General features: G+C 30.7%; 1 protein-coding gene across 2 annotated transcripts; it reads right to left on the minus strand.

Moving 5' to 3' along the window:
* Nucleotides 1-275: 275 nt before the first annotated feature.
* On the minus strand, nucleotides 276-6,814 carry LOC128162364 (sulfotransferase 2A1-like). Of its 2 annotated transcripts, none has more exons than XM_052825524.1 (6): nucleotides 6,728-6,814; nucleotides 4,977-5,224; nucleotides 3,309-3,626; nucleotides 2,574-2,677; nucleotides 1,577-1,760; nucleotides 276-1,047 (listed from the first exon to the last, which is right to left on the minus strand). In XM_052825524.1, the coding sequence occupies exons 2-6, from the start codon at nucleotides 5,149-5,151 to the stop codon at nucleotides 944-946; spliced, it is 885 nt and encodes a 294-aa protein (XP_052681484.1). In that variant the 5' UTR covers nucleotides 5,152-5,224; nucleotides 6,728-6,814; the 3' UTR covers nucleotides 276-943. The 2 variants fall into 2 exon arrangements, with proteins under 2 accessions (XP_052681484.1, XP_052681485.1); XM_052825525.1 differs by lacking the exon at nucleotides 6,728-6,814 and adding an exon at nucleotides 6,639-6,653.
* Nucleotides 6,815-18,297: the final 11,483 nt, after the last annotated feature.

Raw genomic sequence — 18,297 nt, forward strand, 5'->3', positions numbered from 1 at the left:
AGTATGTAGAAAATCAGTACAAGAAGTTAACTACATATATGTTATCCGCTTCTTTAACAAAATTGTAGGTGGTGGAAACGCTTCCTTATTATTTCATTGCTTATTCATCGAATTTTGATAAATGTCCCCCAAGGTTGCAATTTTAGAACGCAGTAGTAGGTGGAAACCATTCCTCATTTCAAAATCCCATTGTGCTTCTTTAATGTACCAATATCATAAAGCAGATTATATACACAAAGCCGAGATTGGATAATTTGTCATTAGCACAACATCATCAAACATGCATATAATGTTTAAAATTGTTAATAAGCCTGGTTATACATATACATTGTATTGGTTAATATCTTGAGACATGAAAACGTCTCTGCCCCCTACCTCCCAAGTTTTTTTCAGTTGATTTGAAGTTATCCCATTAGGTTTGTCTTTGTTTATTTTAGAATAACAAGTATAAATTGTAAAAATATCACATTGTTAAGGTGTGTTAATATCCCAGGAAAGGTAAACTATGTGTACGAAAAAACCTCTACAAAATTTAAACACAGGTATCATCCACTATATCCATCCTCTAGAAACTTTTTGCATTCACCGTTAAACTTCACAATTTTAAATGCACCAAGAAAAATAAAAGAAGAATTAGATAAATAAAAAATAAAAGAAAAATGAAACAACTTTAAAAATTGCGAACAATGACGTCATATTAAAAACGACAATAGCTGCTATTCCGGTCAATGCAAGGTTTTTATACGAAAACTGATGGGTAATTTGTTAATCATCTAGCCTCCTGAATATATGTATCATCATTTATTGTACAAAACGAGGCAATGTAAGCTCTAAAAACAATAATCTCACTGTTTGGATAAATAAGAATAGAACTACTCTCATAATCCAAGGTTGTATGCTGACTGTTTGCACAATTATAATTGGTTGGTTGAATTATATTTTATCAGGAATAATGTATCTCCAAAGGTAGGTTTCTTGCTTGGATTCTCTCATCTAATGCTTCACTTTGCGCGACTGTCAACCAGTTTTTCCAGTCGCCAACTTCTCCTATAAGATGATTAAAGTGTTAATATAAATAAATAGAAAACTTTACCATTTCTTCATACATAATTGTAAAGCACTTTAATTAAGGTATGTTTATTATCATCATTTTTTTAGGGGGGGGGGGGGGCTAACCCACCTACACTCAAAACACAATAAAACTCAAACACTACGGCAAACTCTATATTCCAATCCCTATTCGTTATTTTCTGATCTCTATATAATTACAATATTAATTAAATTTCTATGTACATGTTTATTGTTTCAAAAATGTGAGGGTAGGAGTAATTGAGTTTCATACTCGATGCCCCCTCCAGCTCAGCTGGGAAATATTTAGTTAGTGTGCAATGCACAGATTATCCAATATTCCCCGCGCAGTTATAAGAAATAATAATTTAAATCTAGGCAATCTAATCGAAGTTCTGATTAATTTGAAATAAAGGTAGTAATTCATTTTCCAATACAAAAAGCTGTCATTCTTTAAATTTCCCAACAATACATTACAAATAAAATAATGAAATCAAATTAAACTCACCTTTTCTGTACATGATATGTTTGTCCCGTACTTCGGTTATCCTGCACATGCTATCCGGAATGTTATTGTGTTTAAAAGCAGACATAGTTTGAAATTCACATTTGTGAGCGATTTCGTCCATTAATTCTTCACTTGGTTTCACTTCAAGGAAGTCTGCAATGATTTTAACGTGTCCTCTGAGGTCCTGTAAAATTACTTAAACAGTTGCAAAATATTGTAACTATTTTATAGTTTTTTTTGGCCATCTGCAATTAAATAATAGAACAATTTGCTACAAAACTTGAAATGATTAAAGTATAAGAACACAAGGTAAACTAAAATATAGTTGTGTATGAGGTATTTTTTTTTTATTTTCCAAACTTTCTTACTGTTGTCATGTCCCAGTCAGTTTTGAAAAGTTAACCTTTAGGGAATTCTGTTCATCCATGTGTTGTCAACTATTGTAAATGTTCTTATGTTTTTTATTTTTTTTTGTTTCTTGTCTGTTCTTAACCTATGATGATGTTCTGTCACTTTTCAAGATTTACTTTAATAAATGACAATTTTTTTTACTTTGATTGTCATTTTTTTTAACTGACTACAAAAACAATATAAATTGCAGTCGTTTGGGATATGAATATCAACTATTTCCATGTTTCACTTTCAGAATCGAACATATTTTTCTTCCAGGGAAAATTTCTTTTTAATTTGTAATTTTAATGCAGATTTTATTAATCATCATTGAACTGACTCTAAACGTTTGAACAGTAGTTATTCTTATGAGAAACCTGCAAAAGGTTTTTAAATATCCAGATTAAAACATTGCCCGGAATTTTTTGATTGAGTAAACGAGTTAAAATGACTTGCCATTAGATGTTCATATTCTGCTATTTGGCAAACATTGTCTATCGGATAGAGAGAATTAATGTTTACCTATTCATCATTCTATAAGTACATTCAAAGATTTCGTTATTTTATTTTCTACTCCACGACTTATTATGAACGTTGTTTGGCCAACCTTTTTCTTGCTCTCGTAACAGATGTTCAGTAATGGGTATTCAACATTTTCTTCTTTGAAATCTGTCCATTCCTTGACGTAATCTATCCAAGAACCTCGATGTACTTTATAAAAAGAAAACAAAGCAATAGAGTTCAAGTCAGATTTAGCTCATGTTTTTCAAAATGATTTGATTAGCTATTAACTGTTATTTAGTTAAGAAATATTACATATTATTAAAGTTTAAAATTTGAATGTTTTCCTATATCTACATACAGAGCAGCTTCCCTTCTTAGATTAATACAATCGCAACTTCTCGGGCCTTTCCGGCAAGCTCGGAAAAACACGTGTTTTTCCGAGCTTGCCGGAAAGGTCCGAAAAGTTGCGATTGAGATTAATAAAGTCTAAAAATGGCCTCGACCATCCAGCTCTATTAAATCTCATACTGTTGAAAAAAATTTCTTCCACTGGGACAACAAAAATGTTCTTCCCAGTCTAAATTTCTTATATCTCACATTTACAGTAACAAGCATTAGTCGTAATTCTTTTTACGCATATTTAATTTTTAACCATTTCTTTTTGCTTTAAATATCATACTAACTGAAAAATTAACTATGCCTATCCCTCCCTCACGTACACAATCTACTTTAATTGTTTTTCTGTATTTATATATTATACTGAATATGTATGAAATATGTCTACAATTGAACCCATTCTCTCGTTCTTTCTCTATTCAAAACAAAAAATTAATGGTACACTGGTCTGTGATAAACATTTGGAAGAACACATCAAACTCCATGTCCTTTATGAGCTCTCCTTCTTTGGTCTTCTTTAGGAAGTGAAAATACGAGACGGCAACATCTTTTGGGTTCCTGTAAATGTGAATGATTTTACACCGCCTTTCAATAGAATCTCTGGGCATATGTCGAGGCAAAAGATGGGACACTCGAACCCCATCGGGCACCTGCCTGAGTTTCTCGACAGGTAGCCTGTCAATCAAAGGCGGCGATTGTTTAGTGAGCTCTGAACTGTTATTTCTAAGCATGGCCACGATTTCATAACACCAGTGAGTTCCTGTAGTGGAGAATGATCATAATAAACATCCATTACATTTAAGAAGTTAAAAACACTGTAACACTGTCAACCATTACTTAATCAAATAATTGATGCTTTGTTCATGAATGATTCAGTATCAAATTAACGACTTAAGGTCAGACGCGACCTATCTTCCGTTATTTTTTCCCATCTCTTTAATGTTAGATTTCTACTTTGTATTTCAAAATCATATTTTCATATTATATATTTTTTATATTTGTGTATATGGTTTCAATTAGAGAGATATACTATGACTTTATTAATAAGCATTCAATTGTATTTTTTTTTGCAATTAAAAAAAACGCAAAATATCATAACTCCAAAAATAGCCTGGGTTTTTGGACATTAAAAGCAATTTAAGAAGAAATAATCTTACATGAAAAATTATGTAACACTGAGGAACGTTGCGTTTGTCTTTAAAGAAATGAACGTAAAAATTCAGAGCAGTATTTTTTTTTAATAGGCGATCATTGAAAGTTCATTTAAGCCTCATGGTTTTGATTGTTTTTTTACTTGGCTAGCCAAATTTACCTTCAAATGTATGAAGAAATGTTATGGACATTATTGAGAAATAGAAAGCAAATATTACAACTAATACTCGTACATTCGATATAAGGATGTGTGGATCTGAGCATTCTGAAATGGAACATCAAGAGAACAGGTACCACTTTAGCGAAAATTGCGTCAATAAATACCATTCATTTTACCAAAAAAAAAAAAAAAACATGCTTCCTTGCTCATGATAGTAAATTCAATAATAAATTTTATAAAATATTAACGTTTATGATAAATTCAATTTTTGATACAAAATTTGAAATACCCGAAAAAAAAGTATTTATCTGGATCTTCAATGGTTTTTCTTCAATTCATAGGAAATAAATTCATTTTTAATCCTAATGGTTTAGATACTATTATATTTTTAACTCGCTTTGAACAATGTGCAAATTGTTGTGAAGAACTTAATTGTTACTTTAATTGATTTGATTTTTATCTATCATATAATTTTGGTATCAAAATAAAAAAAAATTGTTTTGATGATTATCTTAAATCAACGTATCCATCAGTTGTTTGTGACTGCCACATGAAAATTTTAATTGCACAAACGTGTACATCACTTACAACGAAACGAACATTTATCTATATTACGTTGGGAATAAAGAAATGCATCTTCTTGTACATTTAATATAAGCAACCAATTATTGATTACAACAAATCTCGACAAACATCAATTATGATAAACAAGTGTAGCGTAAATTAAATCATGTCATACACAATATAAGTACATGTACATACAAGGATAATCATAAAAGAATTATAACATAGACTGACCAGATTTTGGATATGCTACAACAAAGACATCACTCTCCTTGAAAGTCATTCCATTGAGTTCTCTCAGTTGATTGGCTATGTTCCCAAATATAATTGCAGGAAAGCGAGTTCCATCATACTCAACAGCACGAAACACTACTTTCCCTGTCGGATCTTTCAAGTCCCGTTCAGTCATTATAGTAGAAAGCAAATAATCCTCAAAATAAATGCTGCGTTAACGATATATCTATGCTTTTGGATTGTAAAGCCTGCAAAATATTGTTACATAAAAAAACAAAACAATCTCGCCTTCTCGCATTGCTGTGTTTTACTACAGGGTGTTTCATAATATGTTTATGTTTCAATTCTCTTTCCATCCGACGCTTAAAAAATAAAGAACTTGTTTTAATTTTTCGGAATTGTTTCTCCTTTCCATTAGCAGCCAGTAGAAAGCCGAGTGGCATCCTACCAAGCTATTCCCCAACTTAATCATATTTACAATCAGAGGAAATCTCTGTGTGAAAATATATAAGATGATAATTATTTGGCAACATTTTAACCCATCTTCCCTCATTTGGGTATTGTCTTTGATCCCCGTTGAAGCAATAGGTTACACTAAACGTTCCTATTAAAGTTATATGCTGAATATCATTCATGCAACTTGCGATATACATGAACAATAATTATCATTTTCAAATTGCTTCTTCTTTTCAAAACAACTCTAAACATTTAGCTTTTATACTCTTAATTAGGTGCTTTTTCATTTTTATATAATCATGTGAAAGAAAAGAAATCCTTTAATAGCAAAAGTTCTTCTGATTAAAAAATAAATAAATGTTTATTTCATTAAATGTAGAACATACAGTGGTGTAAAGAATATTGTGTAAGAGGATTCAACAGTGAAGTGCTTTCTGTGTGTTAAAACTTGAAAGTTAAGTAATCAATTCAGAAATCACAACAAATCACAAAAGATGGACATTTGCAGTCAGAAATTGCATGCAAAGAACACTACCCCAATGTATTTGTAGTTCGTTTATTAAGCTGAACATAGGAATACTGTTCTTGGCGATAATACACAACGATTTTACCCCCCCCCCCCCCAAAAAAAGAAAAGAAATGGGCAATTTAATTATGAATCAGATATAATACTGAAAGCAAAGAAACGTTTAAATTTACCTATTTACATCGTTAAATGTCTCATCTGTTTACAAAAATCTTTAACATCAACATATTATATCAAGAAACAATTCATATCATGGCTTTGCATTATTTATCTTCGTGTACTCCTTAAAGAATCACACAACATTGAAATAGTGTATGCTACAGCATGTTATACCGGTATGCAAGCATTATCTCAATTTGATCACTGCGGCTTATGTTTATTCTGTTTTATCATTTAATAAGATATGTACAAGTATATAAGGACAATCTAATGATATGCACATTGTAAGATTTCTTAATCTGCATATACGTAGCCGCCAAGGCTTATAGAAAACCTTGCATTGATTGCATTGGGAATTCACACACGAACACACAAAACTACAAAAGTTCAATTGCAAATTATGGGCTTATCGTGGTTATAAAAGTGTTTCGTTCTCAACTTTGACAATAGTGAAACCCCCCCCCCCCCCCCCCAGAATTTAGGTATAATATATCACATGTATAAATCCTATAAAGACTTACCTTTTTACCGAATGTTAATCATTCAATTATAAAATCAGGCATTGTTCAGAATACAACGAATGAAAATGATAACAATTACACGCCCTTACCATAAACATAAACAGATGAGTCTTTATAGTACGAGGCCGCCTCCTGCCGGACGTTGACGTTTTAAATGGGTCAAGTTTGTATCACTTAAGATGGAGGACAACTGTTAAAATGTTTACTTAAAATTTTCATTATGTCTCATATATCAAATATAGTCAAAACCTTTTTTCTTATGGTGTGTAATGACTTGATATTGGGAAAATATAACTACTTATTAGTAGACACGCTGTCTTTCAGGCGGTTAACCGTATTTTTTTTTTTTTGCTGTTAAATAAGTGATGCTATTGGAAACGAAGTAGAGACACGTGATGCAAAGCATGACAGGCGGACATATATTTTTAGAAAAGTGATAATGATATTGAAAAAAAAAAGAAAACAAAAGAAAACAAAGAAAATAACGTCAGCAGACGGGAGTGTGGTGGTGGGCATGATAAAGAAAAGACAGATAAGAATTGTTTTTTTACATTTCAAAATTTTGAAACTTTGATTTTTAGATTTAGTAGTAGGCGGACATAGATTTTTTGAAAGGTAATTTTTGCCTAGAAAATTATATTTCAATAATAATCCTTAACATGTTAGGTCAGCGATGGCACAGTTTGGGTGTGGGGTATTACCGCTGAGGATGGAGACCGGACGATTTCGGGGGGAATCCTGTCATTGAGCGCACTTGTAAATTCTGTATCTTGGACGAAATAGAGGACAAATTCCACTTTCTTCTAAAATTTGCTCTATATAACAATCTCAGAAGTGAACTTTATCAAAGTGTTAATTTTTCGAATAATTCGTATTTATCTCAAAACAATCTATTTCAAACTCTCATTTGCAACTTCCCAAGACAAACTGCTAATTTTAATTTTAAACATTCTGGATTCAAATTAAGGTGGCTCTATACACCCACAGTTTATTCCAATTTTCAATAGACGACCACAAAATATATACTTATCAAATATTAAAATGATGATAGGGGTACTATAGGTATTTTTAAAGAATTTTGAAATGATTTTTCGTGTTTTTGTAAAATAATTTTTAAAAAGTTTACTATTATCAAATTGAGAGAATTTTTTTTTTCATGTGATGGATATTTTCTCCGGACACCTAAAAAAAATATAATACTTCTTAACACTCAAAAATTTTATTATTGCAATTTTTTTTTAGTATTTCCCCAAAACATAATTTTTCATTTTTTCTTACTCTGTCGACAAATCTGAAAAAGCTGCTTGATGTTACAAAAAAATGTATTTTATTAACCGTGACATAAAAAATTTAAATAAAAATCATTGCAAATAAACACAAAAAATATTTTTAATTTTATTTGGTATGAAATTTCCTCAGGTAAGAGTTATCGTTCCTAAGTCCCAAGGCCCAAACATCTTGGGGGCTTTTTATTTCTGAGTTAAAAATAATTTCCTAAATATCACGATGGAATGATACATACATACATATTTCACTATAGGCCTATATAAGTGAATTTATTAGCTTTAATGCAAAAGTAAGTAAAATGAATAAAGTGGAAAATTAACTATTAGGATATATGTATCCCAACCTGAGAGAAATTCAAAGCCACCCTCCTATCCCCTTATGATGGTTAGGAACATCTGTCAATATTAGTGTGGATTAAAGTATATTATAATTAAAATACTTTCACCGGTTTAGAATTTTCTTTCAATTATTCAACCAAAAAATACGTTTTAGAAAATTTTGGAAAGTTAAAAATTTTATAGTCCTCAATGGGATTTGAACTCATGACCTACAGGATTGTAGTGAACCCACTAACCCACTGAGCTACGCTGTAAGATGTCGAAAATCGGAAAGAAACTATTTTATTTAATATTTAAAAATTCAACTTGATTTTATTGGGTTTTTTTTCGATAAAAATAATAGGACACAACGTGAAGGTGTCACATTACTGGTAAGTAATGATTTTTCAATTAACAAATTAAATCGAAGACAATTCATTTAACAAATTTGTTAAAAGAGCGGTCCCCATACAATTCGCCTCAGTTTAAATCAGCCAGTACCGGAATTGCATGCTTCCAGATTTACTTTTTTGCGTACTGCGTCTTCAAAAAGTGGTGTATAGAGCCACCTTAAGACAAAGTAAATTCTCGCGCATGTTTTGAAAATATTTTACATAGTGTTCACAGTGACTTATAGGTCCAATGGGCCGGGCGTTTGATCTAATTGTATACTACTCAGTTGTAAAAGATGTGACACATTTCACTGTAATAAATAAGTGATGATGATGATGATGATGATGATGATGATGATAATGATGATGATGATGATGATGATGATGATGATGATGATGATGATGATGATGATGATGATGATGAAAGGTGATAATGATATTGAAAAAAAGAAAAAAAAGAAAGATATATGTGAAAAGACTGAAATCAGACATTTCACATTCTTCTTGAGATATAGTTTATGATTTTGTAAAGCTTATAAAGGAAACATATCTTTTACTAAATTCAAAGAATACTAAAATTAAAAAAAACCAACCTCATCCAAATATATGTGTTCAGTGTGATGAAAAAACCCAATGTGGCTGTAAAATTGAAAATTGATGTAAAAATAAGCACAGTTTTTAGAATATCTTATACAATCTTTTAATTAAATCATATTTGTAAAGCTGGATCCAAGCATGGCTAATTGTCCAAAACGCTTGAGATATTGCTGAAAGCAAAATTCAATGAGGAAATATTACAAGTATTAACTGATAACGTCATTTTATTTAACTTTTGAAATATGGGTATAACTTGCCGTTTAGTGTGCCGTTTTATTGACCGCTTGCAAATGTCGAAATGAAAGAATACTTTTATTGAAAAATCAAAATGTAATCTTAAGATTTATTTCATATAAATACATATTGTGACTCTCCACTTACTCTGAATGTCAAAATCTTATGCAAATTTTAAATTAGTGGCATTGAGCGTCGAAAAATTGGAAATTAATACAAATTTCAGATTGAAAATTTTGTTTGATTAATCGTTTAATATTAATTATTTATATTGCATACGTTTGTTTTACCCGAATTCATGTTACCATATATGCAAGAAAAAGCAAAGTACAAGAGTATCACGGATTTAATCTTTATATAAAGTTCAGGTTATATGTAGGATCATCTCATGTTTGAAGCACTATCTAAGTTACTTGTACATGTATTACCATGTGGGTGAGGCTCTTTTACATGGACGGTGGCTGGGTGGCCTCCTTATGAAGACGAGCTCTGTATAAAAATATAGTATGCTAAAGACCTGAAGGATAAGAATTTTCATGATTATGAGAATTATCCTTCTTTTTTCTTTTTGCTTGTAAAGATTTTTTGGGGGAGGCTGCCATCCCCCCTTTTATTTAAAAAAAGAAGAAAACAACGATGTATGTTCCTGAAAATTACCGTAATAATAGTGAATAAAATAAATGTGAGCATTCATCCAAATGAGTGCAAGTTACAACTGTTTCCTATATCTGAAGAAAAGTCTTCAATCTTTAGCTTTGAAAGATTTTGAGAGGATTTTGGTAAATTCAGCAGATTTACAATAACTTCAGTTATAGTAATTTCCCCTTATTGTGACGTCAAAGTTCACGTTGGTTAAGTGTCGACTGACTCTTTAAAACTCCCATGAGAAATAAAAGTACGCGAAGTTTACTGTTTTATTTACTTAAAAAGCATGATGTTCTTAAAATTACACATCTTATATGCTTCTTAAAAGTTTTTCTTTTGTTCTCGCGAAAACGTGAGGTTGGAATCCTTGGTACTTTGAATTGTACATGTGGGTCAAAATCTACTGATGCCGAAAAAATCTATCGGATCATTGTGTAAACCTTTGTGACGTCACTCAATTGTTTTTAATTGAGAGTGTACTGAGGTGAACTTTAGAGGTAACAGAAACTGTATGTCTTTATTGTCTTGCTGATTCTCATGAGAGTGTGAAGTGGTGAAAATTACCATGATTACAGTGAACTACTGGAACGATTAAAACAATGCATTACTGGTCCGATTTACTGACGCCAAAAAAAAAATCCGTTGAATGAATGTGCAACTTAAGTCCGAATTTTCTATTCACATACGCCTTGCCAGTAGAGCTCGCTTCGTGCCAGCGAGCTGCGCTCGCTTTAAATGATAAAAATAGAGAGTAAAAAACTTTCTCATATTCAAAACAGAGCTATCATGTAATATGTACTATATAAAATGTCAATAAATTGTTTGTTTACACCTTTATTAAGTCAAATTAAGTCAGGAAAAGGTAAAGATAAATAGTTCTAAAGATGAAAAAAAAGAAAGTTAGAAAAAATAACATTAATTAACAAACATCTTTCACATAAACCTTCATTGTTTCTAAGAATATCATACATGTTTCCAAAAACCCATTAATTACCAGATACAAGTAAGATCAAGTGCACTTAAGCTATAGATAATAGGCCCTTTTTCAGTGCCCTTTTATGTAGAAAATATCAACAAATTGCTTTTTTCTCGTAATAGTTAGGCACTGATGAATACTTCCGATTTATATGCACGTTTAAATTTAGCAAAATTAGCATTCAGTTTAAAAAATTGAGGATTTTTAAATGCCTATGAATAATCTAAATTCGGAGACATCGAACCGAACCTACTTGAATTGTGTCCATTTAAATCAGAGGGAGGAGAGATTTAAATCAACATTGTTCTGTATGTGGATCGATTGGCGAGTTTGCTGAATTATGCATTTTAACATTGTTGTACGTCTGGAAAAAAAATGAATAAAGTTTTGAAGTTGCATATTACCATAGTGACCAAACAAACATTCCAGACCATACAAAGACGATGGAAAGCGATTTAAAACGTGTCAATATTTTACAGTGAGCACATTTGACAAACCTGGATAGAACCCACGTGATTGTTTGAAATAATTTATTCCATGCGTGGGTTCAAACATGGGTCATGCATGTAATAGCTTTTGCTTGCTATAGGAAAAATCTTGAAATTTTCATACGTTTTTCATTTTTAAGGTACCAGCCTAATGTAGTACAAACTTCTTATTTTTACAGGAGTTTTCTAATGTATAATGCGTATTTTGTCCACAAGTTTTTACTCGGTAGGGCTGGCAGTAAACAAAGGCTTTGAAATGAATGCCCGTCCTCGATTTGCTATACAAAATCACGAATATCGGCTAACTTCTTCTATGTTGTAAAGCTTCGTGCTTTTTATACACAATAAATTCAGCGCTGAAACCTGTTAATTCTTATAGAATAGATATCAATAGACAATGTTAGGGGGAAAAATGCTTAATTTGAATCTTCATTTTTTTTACTTTTTACCGGGGCCCATAAGTGCACTCGTCCTTTGAAAGATGTATCTGTTTATTCATCGTATATGTTACCAAGCACATTGATTTGACAAAAATGAGAAAGAAGCTTTATACAGATGATGTCATTTCAATGTTAATGAGTGCTATTCTGGTCAGTTCAACTAAACTTGTTAATTAATTGCCATACCTTTAAATTAATTACACAACTGTTATTTACCAACGTGGTGATAATTGCATAGATGAAGTCTGAGGATGGTTTTTCATCATGGTTTTCTAACAGGTTAATGTAGAATCAATTCAAATTTTGGAAGAGTTTTCTCTTCTTTAACTTTATTCCAACATCAAAAGTGTCATGTTTTGAACGATGTGAGATCTGACACATATTATTGAAAAAGAAAAAAGAACATTTGAATTTAATTATTAACTTAAGGTATTGAACGTAAATTGAGATAACTCTTTTAAAAGTCATTCCTTTTCTCATAACTGCAAATAACCTCAACATACACATAGCATAGAATACGACATACACTTACTTCGTTTGACTTGTATATAAGCCAAATGCTCTTAGATTTGGAAAATATACTGCTGTATTTAATATCATATTTTTTAAAAACTTTTTTAAAAACTTTTTTTTAATCAGAGAAAAAAATAAACAGTTTTCATTTTCATATATGCTTTGCAAAAGAACGCCGTTTTACATATGTACCACTTAAGACAATACGGAGAATTCGAAGAATGATTTATCTAAAACTGAAAGAATCATTATAAAAAAGTAATGCTGCGAAATATTTGTAGTAAGTTACAGATGCTAAAATAGTCAGTTTTGTGGCCTTTATGCGATAAAAAGATGCCAGTTTTGGCATTTCATTCAAAAATAAAACTTTAGAGTTTAAGTGAAAAATAATAAAAAAATAAACAGGATGTATATTTAAACGTTAAAAGTAAAAAATAAAAAGTATAAAACAAAAATAAAATAATATCAATTCTGTTTAACTATCAAAGATCTATATAGAAGTCTGGCAACACATAGTCACAAATTTTCGTAAAATTTTATACATGAATACACATTGGAGCCTTTTTTCCTTATCAAAGTCTATCACACTGTAAAGTATGTAGAAAATCAGTACAAGAAGTTAACTACATATATGTTATCCGCTTCTTTAACAAAATTGTAGGTGGTGGAAACGCTTCCTTATTATTGCATTGCTTATTCATCGAATTTTGATAAATGTCCCCCAAGGTTGCAATTTTAGAACGCAGTAGTAGGTGGAAACCATTCCTCATTTCAAAATCCCATTGTGCTTCTTTAATGTACCAATATCATAAAGCAGATTATATACACAAAGCCGAGATTGGATAATTTGTCATTAGCACAACATCATCAAACATGCATATAATGTTTAAAACTGTTAATAAGCCTGGTTATACATATACATTGTATTGGTTAATATCTTGAGACATGAAAACGTCTCTGCCCCCTACCTCCCAAGTTTTTTTTTCAGTTGATTTGAAGTTATCCCATTAGGTTTATCTTTGTTTATTTTAGAATAACAAGTATAAATTGTAAAAATATCACATTGTTAAGGTGTGTTTATATCCCAGGAAAGGTAAGCTATGTGTACGAAAAAACCTCTACAAAATTTAAACACAGGTATCATCCACTATATCCATCCTCTAGAAACTTTTTGCATTCACCGTTAAACTTCACAATTTTAAATGCACCAAGAAAAATAAAAGAAGAATTAGATAAATAAAAAATAAAAGAAAAATGAAACAACTTTAAAAATTGCGAACAATGACGTCATATTAAAAACGACAATAGCTGCTATTCCGGTCAATGCAAGGTTTTTATACGAAAACTGATGATTCATTACCACCTATTAAAATTGTTTCCGTTTTTTTTTTTATTTTAGTTACAATCTGGTGTTAATTAAAGATATGTTATATGACGACATTGTGCTATCTTAATTTTTTTCACAGATGAAAACTATGATAAGTGAATAAATTTCTCTAACATTTATTCCATTCGGCCTTCAAAGGTGTCAAATTTTTTAAAGAGTTGCCAGGCAAATGTGTAGTTATGCACATGACTCTACTTCGGGTTGTATGAGTAATTTAGAGACTTACTCATCAGAAAACTGAAAAAATAACCAATAAATAATATAGCGGCAATCTATTAATAAATACACTTCATCTTTTTGACCAGAATTGAAATCATTGTAGCAAAACTTTTTAATCTGTTAGTATGTTAAAAAGAACAGCATGAGAATAGGTAGTTATATATAGAATAAATGATACATACCAACTAGCCACAAATACAACCTTATAAAAGTATATTTCTGGATTTAAACTAATCACCGTATATAAAACGTAAAGATGATTATTTTTGTTTTTCTTTGTGTTTTCACTTTAAAAAATCATGAAATAAAATGCAGATTTCATCTTGGTAGAATTGCCCAAATTAATTTTTTCTGTAGCCTTATTTCACAAATGAAATGCCTTTTTGCACAACAAACACAAACAAAACAACTATTCAAACATTTAAGAAGTTTAAGAATAAATTCAATTTGAAGGTTTGGCAGACAACGCCCCCCCCCCCCCCCCCAAGGAATGTTTGTTTGGTCACTATGGTAAAAAGCAGTAGGTAGAAACCCTTCCTTAAAATGCCAACAATGCCTTGCTTTGGTTATCTCTCTATGGTTATCATAATTATCGCAAACTTGAAATCAGGATTCGTCGAAATAAACACAGAATTATGAAAAACATGCATACAACGCGTAAAACTGTTTATGAGTATATATATATATTAAATATATAGATTCGACTGGCTTAAACAAACATAAATGATATCAAGAAATGAAAAACTGTGAATGTCGATGGGTTATCCCAATCAGATTTTATTTGTTGGTGTTAAAGCTTCAAAAGTGTGAAATCTATAGCGTGGTTACAGCCTGTTTCAGGTTAATGTTTTTTTATGTTAACCTTAACATAGTTGAATCACACGTTCGTTAATTTTGACAACTACGTTCTAATATAATTTTTTATTTACTAATATTTAAATACATAACTTCATAATCTAAGTAATAACTGTATTGAGTCTTTAGTTATCCGACAATCTTTCCTAAGTACACAAAGATATCTCTGAATTCAAACTAATCACCATATATAAAAAGTAAAGATGATTATTATGATTATTTCTGTTTTTCATTACTATTTTTACTTTTAAAAAATCAAAAATTTAAATGCAGACTTCATCTTTGTAGAATTTACGAAATTAAATTGTTTCTGTAGCCTTAATTAGCAAATGAAATGCCTTTTTTTAAATACTAATTTAACACACAATACAATTATTCAAAAGTTGAACGAGGTAAAAAATATATTGAAGGTTCGGTAGACCAAAAAAAAAAACCCCCCAAAACAACAACAAAACAACAAAAACAGAAACAACAACAAAAAAACATTCCCTCCCCCAAGTGAAAACCAGAACCCCGAAAAGTATTTAAAAAGCAGTTGTGAAAAATTTAATTCTTACGCTTACTTTTCCATGTCGAAATCGTGTAATTTGATAACACTCAGCTCATTTGTGTCTTAAAAAATATGAAATTGAGGAAAACAATTATCAAATTTTTAAAATGGCTGTAAAAAAAATTAGAAGATATCATTGAACACTTTTCATTCTAATAGCAAGGTAAAAAAAATGGTCAAACATTCGTACAATTTGAAACAGCATCGCCATACCCCCCCCCCCCCCCCCGAACCACGAAATCAGGACAATACAGTAGGTGGAAACCCTTCCTTATATTGTCAACAATGCCATGCTTTGGTTATCACGGTATGCTACTCAAACATATCGCAAACTTCAAACCAAGATTCATCGAAATTAAAAAAGAAATATGAAAAACATGAATCCGACGCGTTAAACTGTCAATAAAGACATGTCAAATTTCTCGATTCAACTGGTTCAAACAAACGCGGGCGATATCAAGAAATGAAAAACTGTGAATGTTGATGGGTTCTTGGGTTATCTCAATCAGATTTTATTTGTTGGTATTCAAGGAATAGTGTTAACGCTTTAAAAGTGTAAAATCGATATTGTGTGGCTACAGCCTGTGCTAGGTTAATGTTTTAATTTATATTAACCTTAATATAGTTTAATCATAGGTTCGTTTACTATGAAAACAACTTGCTAATATTTGGTGTGTTTTTTGTTAATATTTAAATACAGTACGTCACTATCTAAGTAAAATCTGTATTTAGTCTATAGTTATCCGACAATCAGACTTATGTACCAATTTCTAAGCAATCACATGTACATATAATTTAGTTGAAATCAATCCTTGAATCTTTAAAAGAATTAAATCTGCATTGACAATCTTGACAGGAAAAATAATTTGAGCTCTTTTTCAGTTTCAAATTATAGCAAGAAATAATATGGTTTAAACATTTTAAGAACAATTGTTGATTGATATATCAGCCGACCGATACTATCATATAAGTATCCCCCGATACTAAACAACTGTTGAAACAGCGATCGTCAAGCTCTAAGAGAAGATATGCTTCTTTGACAGAAAAGTATGTGGATACCTCTCATAATATTTCTAAAAAGAACTTCGTAATACTGCATGTATCTTATTTTGTTTTTTCAGCATTGATTAATAATCAATTTATCAATCAGATTATGGTTGCCAAAGAGAAGCCAAAGACTTCCTGCAGGTAACACAAAAAATTAAACATACCTACAATGTATTAATAGGTTAAAATTAAGTTCGGATCATATATCTAGATGCCGGCTGAATCATTTTCATTGAAAAAAGTTCAGGAAATATCGATGATATGTCAGTGTGCATTTGTTTAACATGGAAAAATAGGAAGTATACTGATATGAAATCATAATTATGTAATTTTTAGATAGATAAACTCGGGGAGCTTTACATGTTTTCAACGAGAAGAAGATAGAGAGATCGCCAATCTTCAAATACGACTATTAGTAATATAGAAAAACAAGTGTTATATATATTGGTCTATTGTTTATTGTTAGGTCATTGTTTATAGAAGCAAAGAAAAAGAAATAGTTATTAACACATGAGCATAGATAAAAACCCGCAACAATTATACTATAAATAAGGTTCCACTTTAATACTGCGTAATTGTCGAAAACCATGTCTTACTGTTTGTTGTAGCAAAACCCCAAAATATGTTTTAATACGACCCTGGGTATATCATTGAACATAAACAACTTAAAACATGTAGCTTATTGTTCATGCAAAGGGTTTTTTTTTATATCATTGACCCTTAATAACTAAATAGGTCATTGTTCATGCAAAGCATATTGCAAGAGAAATACATTTCTTGATTTAGATTATTCTTCATATGAATCATTGATATTATTTGACTTTTACGTTGATAGTTGTGTCGTTCATTATAACACGTGATGATGTCTTCATATTTAGGCATAAGTTCTGGCTTGAAAATAAGGAGAATTTTAAGTGGCTTTTTTCTTGTCGTGTTAAAAAAAATCATTTTTAAAGTCTATTAATTTTTTGTATGTACTAATGGAAAATTGAACTTTAGATATAATACAATGATTAAAACAAGTCCAATTGATTTGTTTTGTTTTGATCAAGATAATAACAAATACATGTTGCTTTGAATTTATGCATAGTTATGTTTATTTTCAATTAATAAACACATTCGCATCGATTGCTGCTTGAACAGTGGACAAGCCTACATGCCTCTCCTAAATCCGAGATAGAAAACCCATCACAGTCCTTGATACTTCTGCATGACCCTTAAAAATACAAAGAAGAAGAAAAATATCAATAACGGGCTCTTAGGCCACGTCGCGCACATGAGCAACAATCGACCACGACTATAGAACTGATAAAAAAGAATCCACAGCATTTCACTTTGTATATAAACTAATATACTTTATGTGTGTTTTGTGGTTGTAATGCTAAACAAAAATGTCATATTTGCAGATTTAAACAGTTTAAATTTTGATTGGTATATTTTTTTATCATGAAAATCAGGGACCGCGGGTTGGATGTCGGGAGGAAGTGGTCTGATGAAATGACCGTTGGAACCGCTGTCTGGCGTATATTTAATTTGGCATAAGGAAAAAATTAAACGAATGAGGTAATAAGAGTTTTTAATATTTAAGATGTATTCATTTTGTTTTTTACTGTCATATTTTACTGTGGTTTTAAAAAGGAAATAAATAAACTACGTTTAAAATAATTATGTCATTGTTTTTTAATGGAAATTTTCAAACTTGTCTTCATTGT

The sequence above is a fragment of the Crassostrea angulata genome, chromosome 9 (assembly GCF_025612915.1).
Source record: "Crassostrea angulata isolate pt1a10 chromosome 9, ASM2561291v2, whole genome shotgun sequence".
NCBI classification, from domain to species: domain Eukaryota; kingdom Metazoa; phylum Mollusca; class Bivalvia; order Ostreida; family Ostreidae; genus Magallana; species Magallana angulata.